Source organism: Pongo pygmaeus, chromosome 10 (assembly GCF_028885625.2).
Source record: "Pongo pygmaeus isolate AG05252 chromosome 10, NHGRI_mPonPyg2-v2.0_pri, whole genome shotgun sequence".
Classification (NCBI taxonomy): domain Eukaryota; kingdom Metazoa; phylum Chordata; class Mammalia; order Primates; family Hominidae; genus Pongo; species Pongo pygmaeus.
This window is the reverse complement of record NC_072383.2, coordinates 48,558,904-48,580,810: the sequence shown is the minus strand read 5'-3', so window position 1 is coordinate 48,580,810 and position 21,907 is coordinate 48,558,904. Positions and strand designations below refer to the sequence as shown.

The 21,907-nt window shown below is 43.3% G+C and overlaps 1 protein-coding gene across 4 annotated transcripts; it reads right to left on the bottom strand.

Annotated features, from left to right (window-relative positions):
- Positions 1–9,392: 9,392 nt before the first annotated feature.
- On the bottom strand, positions 9,393–20,949 carry TMT1A (thiol methyltransferase 1A). 4 transcript variants are annotated; one of them, XM_054442825.2, is made up of 5 exons: positions 20,777–20,949; positions 19,427–19,526; positions 17,970–18,469; positions 13,356–13,556; positions 9,393–9,747 (listed from the first exon to the last, which is right to left on the bottom strand). In XM_054442825.2, the coding sequence occupies exons 1-5, from the start codon at positions 20,795–20,797 to the stop codon at positions 9,667–9,669; spliced, it is 903 nt and encodes a 300-aa protein (XP_054298800.1). In that variant the 5' UTR covers positions 20,798–20,949; the 3' UTR covers positions 9,393–9,666. The 4 variants fall into 4 exon arrangements, with proteins under 4 accessions (XP_054298800.1, XP_054298802.1, XP_063528811.1 ...); XM_054442827.2 differs by lacking the exon at positions 13,356–13,556; XM_063672741.1 differs by lacking the exon at positions 19,427–19,526 and having other exon boundaries at positions 20,777–20,793.
- Between the last annotated feature and the right edge of the window lie 958 nt (positions 20,950–21,907).

The following is a 21,907-nucleotide window of genomic DNA, read 5'->3' as shown; positions in this document are numbered from 1 at the left end:
CCACCGCGCCCGGCCTAAACTGCAGAATTAAGAAAGGCATTTTTGGAGAAGACTATGGATGTTTTTGAGAACTAGTAAGTTTCAGATGAAGGGAGGATATGGGTACTCCAGGCAGAGGGCATAGCTGTTGTGGAACTGCACAGAGGCAAGCAGCACAAATATTATCATGTATAGAACCAGGCATGAGGGAGGCATGTGGAAGATAGAGCTTGAGGACCAACAGGGCCAGATCACAAGATACTTGCATTTTATTTGATTTTGTACTTGAAACTGCATCTTGATTGGGCGTGGTGGCTCATGTCTGTAATCCCAGCACTTTGGGAGGCTGAGGTGGGTGATCACCTGAGGTCAGGAGTTCGAGACCAGCCTGGCCAACATGGTGAAACCCCGTCTCTACTAAAAATACAAAAATTAGGTGGGCGTGCTGGCGGGCACCTGTAATCCCACCTACTTGGGAGCCTGAGACAGGAGAATTGCTTGAACCTGGGAGGCTGAGGTTGCAGTGAGCCGAGATCATGCCATTGCACTCCAGCCTGGGCAACAAGAGTGAAACTGAAACTGCATCTCAAAAAAAAAAGAAACTGCATTTGGCTCTGTCTAGGATGGAGTGCTGTAGCACAATCAGGGCTCACTGCAGCCTCAACCTCCTGGGCTCAATTGATCCACCCACCTCAGCCTCCTGAGTAGCTGGGACCACAGGTGCGTGACACCAAGCCCGGCTAATTTTTTATTTGTAGAGATGAGGTCTCACCATGTTGCCCAGGCTGGCCTCTAACTCCCAAACTCAGGCAGTCCTCCTGCCTTGGCCTCCCAAAGTGCTGGGATTACAGGCATGAGCCACTACACCCAGCCAAGCCTTGCATTTTAAACTAAGGATTTTAAAAATTAATCTGAAAGCTATGGGAAGCCATCAAAGGATTTCAAGCAGGAAGTGATTTTTTATTTAGGTTCTGGTAGCAGCATAAAAAATAGATTGGAAGGGGTCAGACTGGAGGCCAGTTAAGCCAAGTAAAGAGTGATATGTGCAGAAGCAGTGGAGGAAGAAAGGATGAGACCACATCTGACTGGTTGTGGGCAGTAAGTGAGAGGGAAGAGAGCTAGGATGATGTCCTGGTTTCCAGTTTGAGTTCCAGTAACAAAAATGGTTTTGTCATTCACTAAGTTAAAAAATATAGAGTAAGGAGCAGATTTGGGGTAAAAGGTCCCCCTCGCTCAGAAATTGGCTGATTTGTATGGCAATAGAACAAGGGAACATGGGCCGGGTGCAGTGGCTCACGCCTGTAATCCCAGGACTTTGGGAGGCTGAGGTGGGCGGATTGCTTGAGCTCAGGAGTTTGACACCAGCCTGGGCAACGTGGTGAAACCCATCTCTACCAAAAATTCAAAAAAATTAGCCTGGCATGGTGGCACACATCTGTGGTCCCTGGAGGCTAAGGTGGGAGCATCACTTGAGCCTGGAGGATGGTAGTTGCAGTTAGCCGAGATTGCACCACTGCACTCCAATCTGAGTGACAGAGTGAGACTATGTCTCAAAAAAGAAAAAAAGGAACAAGGGAGCATGAATAGGAGAGTGATAATGATAATGAATTGATTTACTCTGTACTTGAGCCTGGTGGGAGAAGGGAATCAGTGCGGGTTGATAGCCAGAAACAGACCAGGTAGAGTGGAGGCATTGGAAGTCTCTAAGTTAAGGATCAGGTTTAGTGGGAGATGTAAAAGGCTAGGAGGCTAGGTTTAGAGAATGGGACTTTTGAGTTTAAAATTTCATACGTGGTGCTTTGGAAGTGATGACAAGATGCTTCAAGAAGTGTTTGCTTTATCTGTTTCCTCCTGGAATGGTACGTTTATTTGTAGGAGCATTTTTGTAGAGAGAGGACCTATACCTTTCATCAGGTTCTCAAGGTTGTTGATGACCATACCGCCCCTCCCACCATAAAAGTTAAGAATTGGCATTAGATGGCACCATTTTTACCTAATTCTCACATTTTTAGGCATACCTGCCATCCAAAGGTTGTGTGAACGTAAGGCCAATGTTTATAGAATTTTACTCAGGAGCCCAGAACATGAAAGGAAAAAAATAAAAGCACAGTGGCAAAAATGTGGGCTGACAGGTTAACAATTTATTAATAGTTCACTTTCTCCAATGTTTCCTCCCATTTAAAAAATTGGGGCAGGCTGAGTGCAGTGGCTCATGGTTATAATCTCAGCACTTTGGGAGATCGAGGCGGGGGAGTCACTTGAGCCCAGGAGTTTGAGACCAGCCTGGGTAACGTAGGGAGACCCCATCTCTACTAAAAATGAAAAAATTCAGCTGAGCTTGGTGGCTCAGCACTTTGGGAAGCCCGAGAGGGAGGATTGCTTGAGGGCCAGGAGTTCAAGCCCAGCCTGGGCAATACAGTGAGACCTCATCTCGGTTTTTTGTAAAAAAATAAAATAAAATAAAATAAAAATAAATAAATTAGCCATGCATGGTGGCACATGCCTGTGGTCCCAGCTACTTGGGAAGCTAAGGTGGGAGGATCACTTGAGCCTGGGAGGTTGAGGCTGCAGTGAGCTGTGATCGTACCACTGCACTCCAGTCTGGGTGACAGAGCGAGACTCCATCTCCAAAAAAAAAAAAAGAAAAATTGGGGCAAATGGGATTGTATGCATTGGCAAGCAACTTGGTATACAGCATCATTTATATTTGTAGATATATAGATGTACATCTGTTTATTTTAATATTGCAGTCTTTTTTTTTTTTTTTTTTTTTGAGATGGGGTCTCACTCTGTCACCCAGGCTGGAGTGCCGTGGTGCAATCACGGCTCACTGCAGCCTCGACTTCCCAGGCTCAAGCAAGCCTCCCACCTCAGCCTCCTGAGTAGTGAGACTATGGACGTGTGCCACTAGACCCGGCTAATTTTTGAAAACAATGTTTTGTAGAGATGAGATCTCACCGTGTTGCCCAGCTGGGTCTTAATCTTCTGGGCTCATGTGATCCTCTCACCTTGACCTCCCATACTGCTGGGTTTTCAGGTGTGAGCCATTAAACCTGGCCAAGACTTTGCTTTTTTAGTAAGGATTTTAGATTATTTCTAAACTTCAGTGGACAATAAGATCAAAGAAGCTCTTCCTCTGGGATTAGATTTAGTAACCTGTTCCCATAACCCGATAGGCAAGATAGAATTAATTAGATGGTGCTTCTTTTATAGTTCTAATACTACCTGCTTAGCTTGACAGATAAGATGGGAGCCAAGATTAGAGAGATTTAGAAAACCATGTTTATATCCACAAGCAGTCTGTCTGGAACTTTTCTGTAGCAATTGAAGCAAGTGCTTCTCATGAGGGTGCTGAACTTTTTGTTAGGTACAAAAATAAGAATTTTGCCAAACTATTTTTTTATGACAGAAGCCTTTAAAATATACCAGATCTTCAGAAAACATTATAATGTATAATAATCCAGATGGGTTGGTTTGAGTGCAGTGGTGTTTACAGTGAATTGATCACAGCCAGTTACAGATTTTTGTTCCTTCGTCACTCCCACTGCTTCAATTGACTAGGCTAAAAAAAAAAAAAAAAAAATCCAGATCACTGGAATTTCAAGGCTACATTTATAGAGGTAAAATATATTTTCTGATAGAAAAATAAATATCATTCTGTTCCTCTTACAAATGCTTAAGGAAGCAGGCCTTGACCAGAGTGAGAGACTGTGTGGAGAAGTTCCAGTGCTCAGCACTGGCAGTTTTATGGTTTATGAAGCACATTTTGTGTTTATCTCATTTCATCCTCATAAGAATCCTGGGAGATGTAGGTGGTGGTATCCTCTTTTACTAAGTTAATAATGATATTAGATGCAATGATGAGATCTGGATTCAAATATTCTGACTCCAAACCTCATGGTTTTCCACTGCACCACAAAGCAGGTAAAAGTGTTGAGGCAGCACTGACAGCCCTAAATACAGAGACGAGCAGCTTAAATTCGATTTTATCATTAGTAGGTACTTTCATAATTTTGAGTTGTGAGAATAGCCAAATTAAACTGTTACTTAGGGCTAGGCGCAGTGGCTCCTCTAATCCCAGCACTTATGGAGGCCGAGGTAGGCAGATCACTTGAGGCCAGGTTTTGGAGACCAGCCTGGCCAATATGGCAAAACCCCATCTTTACTAAAAATACAAAAATTAGCTGGGTGTGGTGGCAGGTGCCTGTAAACCCAGATACCCAGGAGGCTGAGGAAGGAGAATTGCTTCAACTTGGGAGGTGGAAGTTGCAGTGAGCCAAGATCGCACCACTGCTTTCCACCCTGGGTAACAGAGCAAGACTCCATCTCAAAATAAATAAATACAAATAAACTGTTAAGAAAGATTGTCCTCATTCTGGAAATGATGAGTAGGAAGACACGAGGAGTGAAGGTGTGGAGGTATGGAGACCAACACGTAGCATTGCTAGGTATTAGACACTATGCTTTAGATCAGATATTGGTGCTTATCTAGGAAGCCACTTCTTTGTACCCCAGGAAAATTGCTTGCTAAGCTTCTCTTTTTGCCATGCTATGTTAGTGGGGTGAATTGGACAAAGAAGGGCAAGGATGATTGAGTCAGTTGCAAAAGGAGTGTTTTTCTACTATTTTATCTAGACTTAGTGTCTTCCTTACTTTCCTGTCATATCCTTTGAGTAACTAGGCAATAACTGGCAAGTTCTCACAAATGATTTGTCATTCCAGCCATCCCTGGTCAACTTATACAAATAGTTATCCAGACACTAGTTCTCAAACTAAGGTGATGGTGATAGCTGTGGAAATGGAGTGGAAGGGACAAATGAGAGGTATGTAGAAGTGATGGTTGTAGCAGGCCATCTGGAGCGGCTGCTACAAGGATGCCAGCTACAGTAGGGGAGGCATGGCCAGGGCTGCACACTCTGTAGAGCCCACAGGGGCTGGGAACAGGAAGGAGCCCTGTGCCCTACAGAGTTGGTGGGGCACCAGCCCTGCACTCCTGGGCACAGCTGCAGCTGGCCAGCCACGGCTCTGGACCTGGGCATCCCTGTGCTCTTAGAAGTCTGGGAAGCCCCCTTCCCCCACAGGCTTGGAAGTGCCTGCTCCCTGGCCTCTACCCACTCCCAGTACTCGCTCTGGTGTGGAACAAAGTTGTAGCCCCAAGTCCCAGCACTGTCACAACCTAGCAGGGGGTTCATGCACTCAGGGCGGTGCTGACATGCCAGCCTTCTGCCAGCCCCCTGCCACCTGGGCCCCTTCCAGACTTTGGACACCGAGGAGTGTGTGGGGGGGTGGGGGGGTGCAGAGGGAAGCTTGGAAGGGGCCTGCAGGCACCCCTTGGCACAGACAGCCTGGGTGCTGTGGAGGGCATATTGATGGCGGAGGGAGGCAGATCAGTTTCCTAGGCTGGAAGGGGCAGGTACCCAGTGAAACCCCATCTTCAAGTCAGGATGGCCAGAAGGTTGGGGGGCCAGGCTGCCAGTTCCAGGTAGAGTCCACAACTCAGAGTGAGAATTTCATTGATGACCATTTGGCCAATCAGATAATGCTTTTTCCAGGCCCATGCATGGCTGCCCATGGACCCATCAGCATGCACTTCCTCCATTCTGGCACATAAAAACCCCAGACTCAGCCAGACTCACACACTCAATGAGACAACCTGCCTGCAGATAGCAGCTACCCACTCTGGGTCTCCTCTCTGCTGAGGGCTGCACACTTGGTGGGATATCCTGCCTGTGGAAAGGAGCTACCCACTTTAGGTCTCCTGAGAGCTGTTCTGTGGCTCAGTGAAGCTCCCTTCTCCCTTCTTCACCCTGCAGCTGTCTATGTACCTCATTCTTCCAGGACATGGAACAAGAACTTGGGACCCGCCGAGGGACCCGCCGAATGGTGGGACTGAAAGAGCTGCAACACAAATGGACTGAAGCACACACCACCCTTCTGCCACCCTTCCCGCTCGCCACGTTGCAGGCAATGAGAAGGAAAGAAAAGCTGCGGCCCTTCTGGGAGTCTAGATCTAAGGGCTCCCTAAGCCAGGGCTGTGACATGCTGTAACACCACTTTGAGGCTTCAGGGTCAATGGTGCCTCCAAGTTTTTGTGATGTCACCGCATTCCCCTCGTCCAGATGCCAGCGCCCAAGCTGGAGGCAGGTCATGGCATACCTGGCCCAGCTGCGGGCTGAATACAGATCCCACAGAAAGTTGCAGGATCTGAGCCACAGCACAAGCCAAGTGCAGCCCTGCTGGGCTTAGGGGGTCAGGTGTCTCCTGCGGCAAGCCCAGGGCGGAGTAAGGCCCTGGGCAGGGGTGTCACTAGCCATGGAGGTCTGCGACTGGCAAAGCAGCACCAAAAAAATCCTTGTCAGAAGAACAGGCAGTACTTATGATGATTTAATCAGTAAATATTTTTTGAGCACCTGCTATGTAATAAGCAATGTGTCTGACATGTAGGAGAAACAAAGAAGAAATTGCTGGTGCAAAATCACACCCCTGGGTGTTAGTGATAAGAGATTTCTCAAAGAGGAAGTTTCTTGAAATAGCTAGAGAATGCTTTGTAGAAGGGGGATCACTTTATCTGATCCTTAAATAATACAGAAATAATCACAGGTAGTAGAGAAGTTAGAAAGTGTTATTTATTTAGGAAAGGAGACAGTGTATTCTGGTTTTGCTGTGGTAAATTCTAAATATCAAAGGATTGGCAAAAGTATGAGGTTTAGGAATCTTCACACAGGTGATTTTTCATGACCTAAGAGTGGAAGAAAGGGTCAAGGGATTGAACATAGAATAATACAGAACAGATGAGTCTCACGAGACCATCACAGTGAAATGGTGGAGGAGGGAAGAGACAAATATGGAGATCTTGGACTCAGAAGATGATCTTGGGAAGCTATACAGTGTAGTGGGGGAGACCTGGGCTTCTGAGTCAGGCAAACTGCATGGGAACACTGGTGTGGCCACTCACCGCATGGCCTTGGACAAGAAATATGCAAATCTGCAAATCTGTTTTCTCATTTGTCAAATGGGGATAATTATCCCTGTCTTGTAGAGTTATAAGTACTATGTGAAATAATTGTTTAAGAAGTTAGTGCCAGCTGAGTGTGATAGCTCATGCCTGTAATCACAGCACTTTGGGAGGCTAAGACTTGAGAATTGCTTGAGCCCAGGAGTTTGAGACCAGTCTGGGCAACATAGCAAGATCCTGTCTCTATAAATAAATAGTGCCTTGCGTAAAGAAGATACTTAAGAAATGGAAATTATTAGATATTTGGGACATGGAATAAAAGGATTATTCCAAAGACAAGATTGACATCAGTGTGAGGTACATTTTTTTTTTTTTTGAGACGGTGTTTTGCTCTTGTTGCCCAGGCTGGAGTGCAATGGTGTGGTCTAGGCTCACTGCAACCTCCGCCTCCCAGGTTCAAGCGATTCTCCTGCCTCAGCCTCCCAAGTAGCTGGGATTACAGGTGGCCTCCACCACGCCCAGCTAACTTTTTGTATTTTTAGTAGAGACGAGGTTTCAACATGTTGGCCAGGCTGGTCTTGAACTCTTGACCTCGGGCAATCTGCCCACCTTGGCCTCCCAAAGTGCAGGGATTACAGGCACGAGCCACTGTGCCCAGCAGTGTCAGATACATGTTTAAAGACTGAGAAACATGCAGCCTCAAGTAAGACTATCAAGCTTTTTACTTTTAAGAATGTTAAATTCTGGGGCTGGGTGTGGTGGCTAATGCCTGTAATCCCAGAACTTTGGGAGGCTGAGGAGGGAGGATCACTTAAGCCTAGGTGTTTGAGACCAGCCTGGGCAACACGGTGAGACCCTATCTCTACTAAAGATAAAAAAATTAACCGGGTGTGGTGGTGCAAGCCTGTGGTCCCAGCTACTTAGGAGGCTGAGGCAGGATGATCACTTGGGCCTGGGAGGTTGAAGCTGCAGTGAGCCCTGATCACACCACCTCATTATAGCCTGGGCCACAGAGGGAGACCGTGTCTCAAAAAACAACAAAACAAAAAACGGTAAATTCTGAATGGTAATTTTCCTAGTTCATATACGTGTTACCATGTAGTTCTCTGCAGGTTCCCAAGATAGTTTCCTTTAGAAACAAAATAATACCTTGCACATTGCCTGGTTCATTATTTACTTTGCCCTTTGCTCACGTGGCTTCTGCTCCGTTTCTCTGGCACTGGGGTTAACCAGTGGCTCCACAGTTCAACAGGGAATTCTTCTTATTTTTTAATGTAGCCTAATGCTTCTGGTTTTAAATATAGAGAGAGTTAAAGTGATACTGAACAGTTTGCTTTTTTGCTTTTGTTGATACTGGTTTGCTATGATTCATCAGACTTTTAATTACTTCAACAGATAAACAAGAATTTCAGTTATGTTAAGTTCTGTGTTTTCTAAACCAAGACCAAAGGGGAAGGCTTATGGTATGATCAAGAGTACAAAGGGAACTATTAGGCAATGTCTGCTTTACTTTCTATTCAAGTTTGAACTGTGTAGGAATTCAGATGAAACAATTTAAATATTAGAACACTTGAGAATAAAAAATGTTTCAGAATATAAGACATTTTAATGTGCCTTTGTGTGTGTGTGTGGGTCAGCCATTAAAATAAGCATTTGGCTCATTGTCCCAGGGTCTTAACAAGATTTAGGAAGAAACTGATGGAAATAGTAACCATCCTAGAATCTGCACTTGAGGCTGTGGTGCCCAGCCCTGTCTGCTTTCTTTCATTTCCTTGAATATAGTGTGTTTCCTCCTTTCACTTGGCTGTGGCATGAGCTATTCTAGTTGTCTGAAATATTCTTTTTTCATTCTTTGGAATTCAGCTCAGATATTACTTCCTCAAGAAAGCCTCAGAGCTTCTCCTCCTGGGTAGGTCAGATTACATTCGCTGGGCACCCTGAGCTTCTTCCTCATCTATAGAAAACATTTATCATCATTGTATGCTCCATGCAGACAGGGATATGTCTAGTTATTCAGGGCTCTAAGCCAGGCACTAAGAGCAGAGCACACAGTAGACACTCAATAAATATCTGTTGAATGAAGTCAACCTATATTAAGTGCCAAGTGCATGGCTTCATTTACTCCTCAGCATAACCTTTTAGGTAGATACCCCCATTTACAGATGAAAAAACATAACTTGCTCAAGGTCACAGACTCAACCAATGACACAACCAGGACTTGACCATGTCACTTTGATGCCAAAGCCAGTGTTTCATTTTGTCTTTTACTTTCTTTGTTGCAAGCAGTTATCCCACTGAAAATCTAGTGTTCTAAGCATTGTACTATATGATCTCCCATAGGAAGACAGACAGGGTCTGATCCAAATCCGGTGAAATCCAGCAATGGGTTTATAATGGATATTTGTTATGTGCCTTCCTAGCATCCATTCCAAATTCAACCCAATGACCACAACCAAGGAGCATTTAGCAAGGGGATTTTATTACTTGCAACAAGTAAGGAGAACGCCAGGGATTATTCCCAAAGCAGTATCTCCCAGAGCTGGGGGTTTGGTCAGGTTTTATAAGTATAGGGTAATGAGGCATGATCTGATTGGATCTTGCAATGAGGTGATGCCGAGAGGCATGATCTGACTGGATGCTGCCACGGGGTGATACCACAGCTTGATTTGATTGGTCATGGATCCTCCCATGTGTCTGCTTCTTAATTCAGTCCCCATCCTTGGACTGAGCACTTAGCTTAGGTTCCCCCTGTGGTTGCAGGCTTGGTTCATCTGGGCGTGCTCAGGGCACATGACCTGAGGGTCCATTGGCAACTGAAAAACAACTCACAACTTTGTTACATAAAGGTTAAATCAGATTGGTCTGGTATGGCCACAAAAAGTAGGCTTGCTCTTTCTAACTGGGCTTGTGCCCTGGAAGCATGAAGGTCAGAGCCATTTCTACCAACTTGCTACCTAATAGAGCAGAGGGGAGGACAGACATGACTCTAGAGATTCTGTGGCTCCTGGTAACATTATCTGAGCCCTGTTCAGGCTGTGCCTGAGGCTTTCTGTGTGTATGATTTTCACTAATTTGAGTTGATAGTCCTTTTTCTGCTTAAGTCTGTTTGGATTGGGATTCTGTCACTTGGAATCAAAGGATTCCTAACCAATAGAGGACCTAAAAGACATTGGACATGTTTTGCCTTTTTTTCTTTCTCCCTTTTGCACAGGCTGAAGTCATTTCCTCAGGCTCTTAAAATGATTATAAATATGTGTTCTCTGGGCTCAAGGAGGAAAGCAGTAAAAGGTGTTAGGGCAGCAATGATTATCAAAGGAGATTTTGTGGTTTGGGGAGTCAGGGCTTCTAAGACTTGCTAAGTGACTTGTGAAATGACTATAAAAAACTTCATTTATTTATTTCTCTACACCTCAGTTTTCTCTGAAAAGTGATGATAATATTTGCCACACCACTTAAACAAGAGGGAATTGACAAGACTGTGCCTAGGACTTAGTACTTTGGTATTATCTTTCAGTGTAATGACATTTCACCATTTCAACCTGTGGCTTTTCCTAGTTCTCAATCACTAGACTGACCAATAGTGAGATGGGTGGATTAAGGGGGTTCCTATTCCGGGGAGATGACAGAGGAAGGAGATTCATGTTCCAGAGCTTAGGAAGAAGTAGGTGTGCATTCGACCTCACTGCATCAATAACTTTTCACGTTCAAGAGATAGTTAAAATAGTAAAAGCTTCCTTTCTTTCTGCTCTGTGGGTTTCACAAATGGGATCGTTAGACTTGACCTTTTTTGCTTTTTTAAAGTAGCCAAACATGATCACATGCTGGACTTGAACTTTTCAAAGCCCATTCTGATACTTTTAGGATTGCTTTGTGTAAAATCTATTAGCTGTGTTTATAGTTACCTGGCTGTAGAAAGAAAAATTTACATGTTTAAACAGCTAAAATTTCCACAATGAAGGAATAAGCCTCCTAGAGACATTAAGAAAAAGGAAACCAAGCCAGCAAAGATATAAACCATATTTCTGTTCTTAACACAAATGTGAATTTATTGGTTGATTTGATATTTAAAATAGTACTTTTACAAAATCATCTCAGAAAATAGACTACATTTATTAAAATTCCTACAAACCATTGCAGAAAATATTAAACCCTCTAACCAACCTAACACTCACTTTCAGAGGCACTTGTGATGATTTTCACAGCTTCCATAGTTGCAAAGAACAAAGAAATCATCTTCCAACAGGGGTGGAATTAGATAAGAATAATCCAAAAAATATTTATTTCTTTACAGACTCACAGACTGCTTGATGTTTAGGGGCTCTTACCTAGGATACCTAATTATTCAAAGTTTTCCTAATTTAGTGGACTTTTTCATTGCCTACAATCTACAATATTCAGCAAAGTATTAAGGAAAATGTAATAAGGAAGATGAACCCAAGAATTTTAACCACCTCAAATAGTTTTATGGATATACTAAACTGTCAAGTACAATCTTTATCTTAAGACTTGAGAACTGGAATGCAGGAAAACAAACTTTGGTGGAATACTGGAATAAAAGACATAAAGCTGGGCAGAACTAGGTGTGGCAACCTTGTGTGTTAATTCTGAAAGCCAGACCAGTGATGCTAAGAATAACAAATAGACTGAGATTTGTTTTTCAGAAACTTGAGCTATTTTGGCCAGGTGCACTGTCTCACGCCTGTAATCCCAGCAATTTAGGAGGTCAAGGTGGGAAAATCACTTGAGCCCAGGAGTTCAAGACCAGCCTAGGCGACACAGTGAGACCCTGTCTCTACTTCTTTTTTTTTTTTTTGAGATGGAGTCTTGCTCTTGTCGCCCAGGCTAGAGTACAATGGCATGATCTCGGTTCACTGCAACCTCCGCCTTCTGAGTTCAAGAGATTCTCCTGCCTCAGCCTTCCAAGTACCTGGGATTACAGGCACCCACCACCACGCCTGGCTAATTTTTTTTGTGTGTGTGTCTTTAGTAGGGTTTTGCCATGTTGGCCAGGCTGGTCTTGAACTCCTGAACTCATGATCCGCCCGCCTCGGCCTCCCAAAGTGCTAGGATTACAGGCGTGAGCCACCACGCCCAGCCCCCTGTCTCTATTTTTAAAACACAATTTAAAAGCAAAAAGAAAAAATCTGTGCTGTTTAGACTCGGATTCTTAATTAGCTAGTATTTCTTAATTCAATCAATAAATTATTAAGACCTTTTCACTGCTTCCTTTTTAAAGTCTTCTTTTGAGTGATTTAAGTGCTTCTTAACACCAAGCTCTCAAAGAGAAGATGAAATGAAAATCTGATGGGTAACCATTTAAATAAGACAACTGGGGTAACCCATTTCTCCAGGACCCCTCTCTGCAGCAGAGAGCTACTCTCTTTCTTTTGCCTAGTAAACCTCTGCTCTTAACCTTAAAAAAAAAAAAAAAAAAAAGCAATTGGAAAAAATTTCAAGTCAATGAATAAAAGAAGATTTGGGGATAATGGTAGATGCTAATTATGAAAGTCGACTGTTTCCTTTGAAGGGGGAGTTCAAAGCTGTTTTTTTTTGATGTGAATTCTTTGGGAGTCAATAGAAAATGGCTAAATAGGATATAACAGAAACTTTTAAGGACGGACTTCAACTTTACCTAAAAAAGGTTTCAGGCCGGGCATGGTGGCTCACGGCTGTAATCACAGCACTTTGGGAGGCTGAGGCAGGCAGATCACCTGAGGTCAGGAGTTTGAGACCAGACTGACCAACATGGGGAAACCCCGTCTCTACTAAAAGTACAAAATTAGCCGGTGTAGTGATGCATGCCTGTAATACCAGCTACTCAGGAGGCTGAGGCAGGTGAATTGCTTGAACCCCGGAGGTGGAGGTTGTGGTAAGCCGAGATCACAGCATTGCACTCCAGCCTGGACAACAAGAGCGAAAACTCCGTCTCAAAACAAAACAAAAAACAAAAAAACCTTGAGCTGGGTGCGGTTGCTCACGCCTGTCATCCCAGCACTTTGGGAGGCTGAGGTGGATTGCCTGAGATCAGGAGTTCAAGACCATCCTGGCCAACGTAGTGAAACCCTGTCTCAACTAAAAATACAAATTAGCTGGGCATGGTGGTGGGCACCTATAATCCCAGCTACTAGGGAGGCTGAGGCAGGAGAATCGCTTAAACACGGGAGGCGGAGGTTGCAGTGAGCGGAGATCACGCCATCACACTCCAGCCTGGGCAACAAGAGCAAAACTCTTTCTTCCCGCCAAAAAAAAAAAAAAAAAACAACAAACCAAAAAAACTGCCCCCCCCCCCAAAAAAAAAGGTTTCTCTTCTCCCACTTATCATTTTAAATGTAAAACTGAAGCTTTAAATTCTTTGGGCCATTCAGTTCTTAACTGCCAGCTCACACTATTTCACAGCATATCCATAGATATGAGGGCGCACCAATTCCCAGGACAGTGGGGCCTGGATGTGCTGCAGCTTCAGCTTAGAGAAGCTGGCCCGCTCCAGGGCCTTCCAGCTCTCTCTGGTCAGGTTGCACCCATCAAACAGAAGGTGCCAGGCAGGATCAAGGACTTGTTGCCAGAAGGAATTCCAAGTCGAACGCTCAGCTGCCACATGCTCCATGAAATAAAAGGCCCCTCCCTGAGAAAGAAAGAAAGAAAAAAACATTTCAAGGATTTTTTCATTTCTGCTTTTTTAATTTATTTTTTGAAAATTGTTCTCTGGCACTGCCTTGCAAACCTGTGAGAGAACCGTAGAGTTCTGAGCAGGAGAGTCACTCCACACTAAGCACACCCTTGAGACTGAATAACCATGTTTTTAATTTTTGTGCCATCTTCACAAATATGTATGTGATATGATTAATGAAAATTCTGATTCATCTAAAGTCATTAGTGAATTCAAGGTAACATTTTGTCATTAGGTATTTTATTCAGTCAGTGGATGCTAAATGTAAATGACTGCTTGTGGGAATTAGCAACTGCTGCTTTCATTGAGGAGTTTTATAAATGTTGGTCAAGTACAGGCACAATAGATGTTATTACATGTTATGGGCGGGGGCATCTTCAGAAGTTTTCTACCTATCTACCTCTGAGGGGAGTAGGGAGCAAGGGACCAGACAGTCACCTCACAAAATCGTGGTAACTGCACCACTCTTCTTGGCCTCCTCTAGCTATCCTAGTCTTGACTCCTCAGGCAGAGTTTAGAGAGAGAATTCAGTTTAGTGATGGAGTTCCCCCAAATTATATGAGTAAGTGTAAGACCTATGTTAGGAATAGAAAAATTGGAATTTCCTGATTTATTTATTCATTTATTATTTCTCGAGACAGGGCCTGGCTCTGTCACCCAGGATGGAATGCAGTGGCACAGTCTCAGCTCACTGCAACCTCTGCCTCCTGGGCTCAAGAAATCCTCCTGCCTCAGCCCCCCAAGCAGCTGGGACAACAGGTGCACACCACTACACCCAGCTAATTTTTTTTTTTTTTTTTTAAATAGAGACAGAGTTTCGCCGCATTGCCCAGGCTGGTCTCGAACTCCTGAGCTCAAGTGATCCTGCTGTCTAGGGCTCCCAAAGTGCTGGGATTACAGGCATGAGCCACCGTGCCCGGCCCTGATTTTTAAAAAAATTTTCATAGGATAGGGCAGCATAAAGGAGGAGAGGCAGGTTTGGGGAGGTCAGTGTTGCCCTCTGGTTTACATATGTTAAGAGATGCCTCTGAGCTTTCCAGGAGACTGTTGAGTAGACGGCTGGATATGCAGGTTTGGGGTCAGAAGAGAGACCTGGGATAGATGTTTAGATTTGGAAATCATCTGTGTATATCTGGTATTTGAGAACTGTGGAGGTATATGAGATTGCTGGGGAGTGTGTATAAGTGAAATGAACCAATGAAAGGAGTTAGCCAGCTTGCTTTAGGCAGACAGTAGGGAAGGGTCCTGGAAGAACTTCTGACCAGTCCCACAAATGCTTACATGAGATGTTTTGTGCAGATAAGGGAACTTGCACAGGGGCTTGCCTAAACGTGCCTGCAGCGCACTAAGGGCCCACATGCACGCCGGGGGAATGGGGTGGAGCCACCTGGAATTCATGCCTTTACAGACAGGGAACCCAGCTCCATCAGCTTTTCAGTTGCGAAGGGGGCAACCAGCAACCTGTTTTCAGGACCCCTCTTTTTGCTGAGAGCTTTCTGTTTTGCTTGATAAATTCTACTCCACTCACTCTTCCATGTTCACGTGCCTATTTCTTCCTGATTGTGAAACAAGAACCTGGACCTAGCTGAGCTAAGGAGCAAAAATCCTGCGTCACCAAGAAAGGAACCCCAGTGGTAGGAGATGGGTAGAGGAAGAAGAGCCAGCAAAAGTGATAGAAATGTTGAAATCAGAAAGATGAAAACCCCAATAACAAGCACTGTGGTACAGTGGTAAGAATATTTGCATTTGCATTTGGCTGGGCGTGGTGGCTCACACCTGTAATCCCACCACTTTGGGAGGCCAAGGTGGGTGGATCACTTGAGGCCAGAAGGTGGACACCAGCCCGGCCAACATGGTGAAACCCCATCCCTACTAAAAATATAAAAGTTGGCCAAGCGTGGTGACATGTGCCTGTAAACCCAGCTACTCGGGAGGCTGAGGCATGGAGAGTCACTTGAACCCAGCAGGTGGAGACTGCAGTTAGCCAAGATCATGCCACTGTACACCAGCCTGGGTGACAGAGCAAGACTCTGTTTCAAAAAAAAAAAAAAAGGAATATTTGCATTTGCATTAAAGAGAGCCGTGTCTACTAGCTGTGTAACTTTGGGCAAATTCCTTAATCTCTCTGAGTCTGTTTCTTTGTCCTAACATGAAGATATGTACTTTAGAGGACTGTTGAGAGGGTTAAATGAAAATGTAATAAAGTTCCCTTGTTATATCCAGCAGAGAGTGGGTGCTTGGCAGGAGCTAAGGAAGACTATCACGAATGTGATACCTTTAAGAGTTCAATCGATTTTTGGCACTGGCAAACTGAGATAATAATTACCTGCCTTGCAGCAGTGATGGGAGATTAGTAATACTGTAAGCCAAACATCTACTAATGTGCCAGTTGGTGCCCAGTCTTAGCATATAAGAACCCAGCATTTGGGTATAACAATCAGTCCTTTTTTATTTACTACTCTGATATTGAGCCCAAGACAGGATTGTATGATTGTCCCTAAACCCGATCTCCAAATTCTTTTCTTCCTGAGGAACTTCCTCTATTAGAAAATAAAACTGAGGGTTGGGCGTGGTGGCTCACATCTGTAATCCCAACACTTTGAGAGGCCAAAGTGGGCAGACCACTTGAGCCCAGGAGTTTGAGACCAGCCTGGGCAACATGGCGAAACCTCATCTCTACAAAAATACAAAAACTAGCTGGGTGTGGTGGTGCATGCCTGTAGTCCCAGCTACCCTCCTCCCCTCCCTGTACCCCACCTCCCCTCCCTGGGAGGGTGGGGAGGCTGAGATGGAAAGATTGCTTGAGTCCAGCAGGTCAATGCTGCAGTGAGCCGTGATCATGCCACTGCACTCCAGCCTGGGTGACAGAGGGAAACCCTGTCTCAACAAAAAATAAAAACTGGGGATTACAAAACATGCCTTTCCCCCAGAAGAGTAAATTCAAATGTTAAGATATCCATATCTTCAACTTTGTTCAGAATATAAAGCGATTTTAAACTAGCTAAAAATAATAAGGGTAATATGTGAAAACTACAGACAGGTATAAAGAATTACAGATTTTAGGGAAAGGTTTAAAATGAAAAGTAATTCTTTCCCTGAATCCAATCCCATTCCCAAAAGGTAACCACTGTTAATAGTTACTTGTCTATCATTCCCATTAACTTATAGACATACATGTATGTCCTCTCCCCGCCTCACACAGTGGGCACGTGGTGGGCCTATGCTCTACCTAACATTCTGTGGCTTGATTGCTTTTTGTTTTCATTAAACATTATCCCTTGGAGATTTTTAAGTATCAGCACAGGTAACTCTTCTTGTTCTTTCTGACAGCTGCACAGTGTTCCTTTATACAATATGACAACTCACTTACATAGCATCCTATTGATAGACATTTCAGTTATTTCCAGTTTGTGCTATTACAAATGCTGCTTAATATTCTTGTGTATGGACAAGTTTTTGTATGTGGGATAAGTTTTTGCATGTAGATAAAAAGAGTATGTGTGCTTTAAATTTTGATATTATCAGATATCAACCAGTGTACCTCTTCTAATGTGTATGGTGGTGTCCAGTCCCCTAAACCCACCCCAACCCTATACTGACCTTAAAATAAGTCTCTAACAGTATAATAGGTAAAATTAGTATCTTCCTTTAATTAACTCTTTAAGTTTGAGCATTTTTGTCCTATAATTGGTTTATATTTCTGTTCCTATTATTTGCCCATTTTCCCTTTTGTTTTTCTTATTGAAAAAATATTGATCTTATTGACACGTAATGTCTTTTAACGTGAGGGAAGTTAACCCTTTGTCTATCATCCCTGGCAAATATTTTTTCCAAGCTTGTTTTGTACTTTAACTTTGTTTTTGGGAGCTTTTTCTTTTTTTTTTTTTGAGATGGAGTCTCACTCTGTTGCCTAGGCTGGAGCGCTGTGGCGCAATCTTGGCTCACTGCAACCTCTGCCCTACCAGGTTCAAGCGATTCTCCTGCCTACAGGCACCTGCCACCATGCCTGGCTAATTTTTGTATTTTTAATAGAGATGGGGTTTCACCATATTGGCCAGTCTGGTCTCGAACTCCTGACCTCAAGCGATCCGCCTGTCTCGGCCTCCCAAAATGCTGGGATTACAGACGTGAACCACTGTGCCCGGCCAGGAGGTTTTTTCTTTATAGCAGTTTTAAGTTTTTATATTCAGATTTATCAATCTTTCTCTTTATAGCTTCTCTCCCACGCTAAGATTTTAAAAAAATTCTACAGTCTTTTCTAGTAGTTTACTTTTTATGTTAAAATGTTTCAGCCACCTGCAATTGACAGGCCTGCCCTCTATGATAATAGCTGCTACTAACCAGTTCTCCTCACACCCTTTCACTCACCGGTCTCAGCACTCTGCACACCTCACGGAGAATCTGCTCTTGGTTCTTCACAGAGCACAGCACCAGGGTGCAGACCACCACATCCACAGAGCCATCGGCCACCTGGTGCATGTTCTCCCCGGCAGCTACCACAAAGCGCTCAAACTGCAGGTGTCGGTTCTCTGCAATGCTCTTGATCAAAAACTTCTCAAAGTTGGGGTTGGGGTCAATACAGGTCACCCTGCACCCAGGTGGGTAGAACCTGAAGTTGGCCCCCGTGCCACAGCCCACTTCCAGCAGGGAGAGCTTCCCGGAGGGGCCTGCAAACTCCTGCAGATTGCTGAAGAGCTCCTGCTTCTTGCTTGCCATCTGTTCGTTGTACATCACAGTGAACCTCACCAAGAAGTAGGGGAACCATTTTTTGCATATCCAGCTCCACAAGCCCAGAAAGTTCAGCAGGTACATGGGAAATGCCAGGATGTAGATAGCCAGTCTCAGGATAAAGATGGTAAGCTCCATTGCTCAGAAAGGAAAAAAACAAACAGATCAACAGTTAGAGACCCGACTCCTTTAATTGCAGGAGAGAGGCTTCTGGCCACACTCCAGAGCCAATCAGCTGCAGAGGAGAAAAAGAACTGGCTGTGCTGGAAAGTCAAATCATGGGCAAGAGGCCAATTTTGCCTAATTAATAGATGTTTGGCAGCAGTCGATTCAGCTTAGTTTTCATGAGGCAAAATGAGAAGGTTCCCAGCTTTTCCTCAGAAGGAAAGTGGATTATAATCCTTTATTCCTAATCGATTCCCGTTTCCCCGTCTCTGCTGGGTTTGGAGACAACTGCTAGCTTCCTGCTAGAGTTCTTTAAGCACAGTGTACTTACACCCCACCGGGCTCTCCAGTGACCTCTAAAAGAAAACAGAATTCATGGGTGGAGCCTGGTCAAACCACACCAGAAGACTGCTGCCAAGGCCCCTTTATCATAACACATCCCCCTTACTTCTCCCGCCCAAACCCTGTTTTTTTGGTTTTTTTTTTTTTAAAAAAAAAGAAAGTGAAAGGACACGCATGCCCGGCCACAGTCAGCAAGAATTCTCTCTTTTACGTTCTGGGCAGAGGCTCTCAGTGTTCACAACTCAACATTTTTGTAAACCAAAAATAATGTTCCAAGGCCCCTAACCATCTGAATGGACTTTCTCCTTGGCCAGGGCGCTTTTAAAATTTAACCTGAGAGATTGTTTCAGGCCATGAGGGGAAGTGGGGGTGAGAGATGCCTCATTATACCTCTCCGGCATTAACATCAACGCAGACCTTAAGTACATTTACAATCTATTCTCTCTGAAGCCTGCTACTTGGAGGCTTCATCTGCATAATAAAACTTCAGTCTTCACAACTCTTATTGCAACCCAGACATTTCCTTTCTATTGATCCCAGGTCTTTAGATAAACTCAACCAATTGTCAACCAGAAAAATTTAAAACCTACCTATAACCTGGAAGCTCCCTGCCTCGCATCGAGTTGTCCTGCCTTTCTGGACCGAACCAATGTATTTCTTAAATGTATTTGATTGAAGCCTCATGTCTCCCTAAAATGTAGAAAACTAAGCTGCACCCTGACCACCTTGGGTACATGTTCTCAGGATTTCCTGAGGGCTGTGTCACAGGACATGGTCACTCATATTTGGCTCAGAATAAATCTCTTTAAATATTTTACAGAGTTTGACTCTTTTTGTTGCTATTTTGAAATCACTGTTTTGGGCTGTACTCCCCCTTTTAAAACAATTTTTGCCTCAAGGAAGTCAGTTTGTGGGCTGCCCTTCTTTTAAAGGACAAGACTCGGTCTTCAAAATGTGCCTAACTACTCGATTACTCAGCTAATTTGGATAAAAATATTCCCCAGAATATTCACATTTGGGAGCCAAAGGGATTCAGAAAATAGTTTCAAGCATCCATCTGCTTTTTACAAGAAAGCCCGAATCTGGGCACAGTGGTGGGTGCCCATGGTCTCAGCTACTGAGGAGCTAAGACAGAAGCATACCTCGAGCCCAGGAATTCAAATCCTGTCTGGGCAACATAGTGAGACTCTCTCTCTTTAAAAAAAAAGAAAAGAAAAGAAAAAAGCCTGAGCTTTAGGGTGGCTAGGGAACACAGAAAAAAAACGATTTTTTAAAAAAATAGTAAACATTTACTTTAAAAAGCTGGGTGATGGATACAGGGAGTGTTCTGTTGTTTCATGATTTGTTATAACCTGCATGTATTTTATACATATTGTATCCATTCCATTTTTAACAGCTTTTTTGAGGTGGAATTGACATATAATAAACTTTACATATTTAATGTGTACAGTTTGATAAGTTTTGACATATCTATATACCCATGAACCCATCGCTTCAGCCAAGATAAATGAACATATCCATCACCCCTAAAATATTACTCTTGCTCCATTGTGATCCTCCCTTCTGCATTCCTAATCCTGAGGCAATCAGTGGCCTGTTTTCTGTCTTTTTTTTTTTTTTTTTTTTTTTTAAGTGAGCAGCAGCAAGATTTATCGTGAAGAGCAAAAGAACAAAGCTTCCACAGTGTGGAAGGGGACCCGAGTGGGTTGCCCTTCTGTCTGTTTTTGAAAACGGGATCCAGGGAAGAAACTGAGCAACTCCACAGGACTGGAAGATTCTAAAGCCCTCAGCAAAGGAGAATGAAAGTAATTTTGTAGAGAATTTAATTATTCTTTTTAAAATGGAGAGGCCTATGGCCACAAAGTTTGCTTGTAAGAAAAGTACCAAAGTAACCCCCAGACATAATCATTAACAAAATTAAAATACTTTTGGGAACCTACCTGGCTGGACAACTTTGCCATTTATTTCCAGCTGTAGATATTTCCTTTTACAAATCAGACAACCTCATTTTCCTTCTGGTGACACACTCTTCTTTTTTCTGTTGCACTTATCTTTTGTTTTTGTTTAGGGAAACAGCCTGAATGTTGTTCCTGAAACTGTTTTTCAGAATTGTGAAAACAAAACAGCATTCTGGAACTCTTAGCCAAGGACAATACCTGGGTCACAAAGCCCAGTTGAGACAGATGAAATTGAATTGTCAGGCTGGGTGCCGTGGCTCACACCCTGTAATCCCAGCACTTTGGGAGGTCAAACAGGCAGATCACTTGAGGCCAGGAGTTTGAGACCAGCCTGGCTGAGGCGTGAGAATTGCTTGAAGCTGGGAGGTAGAGGTTGCAGTGAAGTGAGATTGTGCCAATGCACTCCAGTCTGGGCGACAGAGTGAGATGAGACAGTCTCAAAAAAATAAAAATAAAAAATAAAAATGAAATTGAATGGTCAAATCAAATAATGGAATACTTAATTTTCAAAAAGCCCTACAAAACAAATGTACTACTGATATATACAACAAAAATTAATCTTACAGATTAAAGGAAGAAAAGAGTACATACTGTAGCATTTTATTTACATGAAATTCAAGCAAACTTACTTATATAGACATTTTGGGGTTATTGACTTAGAGGCCACAAAGGTGCCTTCTAGGGATATTGGAAATGTTCTATATTTTGATTTTGTTGGCAGTTAAACAGATATATATATACACACACATATGTAAAAATTTATCAAGCTGTACACTTAAAGTTTTTGCACTTTAATTATATGTAAATTTATCTCAATGAAAAGTAATAAGACTTCAAGAAAAAAAGGACGTAATATTAGGAATAAAAGGGCACATGTACAGATAATATAGAAAAATTTATATGAGAATACTAGGCACAACTTTATGCTAATATGTTTGAAGAGTTGGATAAATTAAATAATTTTCTGCAAAATTGAAAATACCATAATTGATTCAAGAAGACATAGAATATCTGATTAAACTACCAGCCATTAAAGAATCGAAACTGGTAGTATGTATGTCTTTACTCCCATGTCACGATTTCCAAAGTTATCAGAAACCTGCATGTGAGAGC

Excerpts from the sequence above, each read along its gene's own strand:
- TMT1A (XM_054442825.2), bottom strand. The coding sequence starts at position 20,797 with ATGGCAAAGTTGTCCAGCCAG. Across the intron at positions 19,527-20,776 it reads TGGCAAAGTTGTCCAGCCAG|GGAGACATGAGGCTTCAATC; the intron begins GTAGGTTCCCAA and ends TCTACATTTTAG. Across the intron at positions 9,748-13,355 it reads CCCCACTGTCCTGGGAATTG|TTGCCAATGGACCCTCAGGT; the intron begins GTGCGCCCTCAT and ends GTTGTTTTTCAG.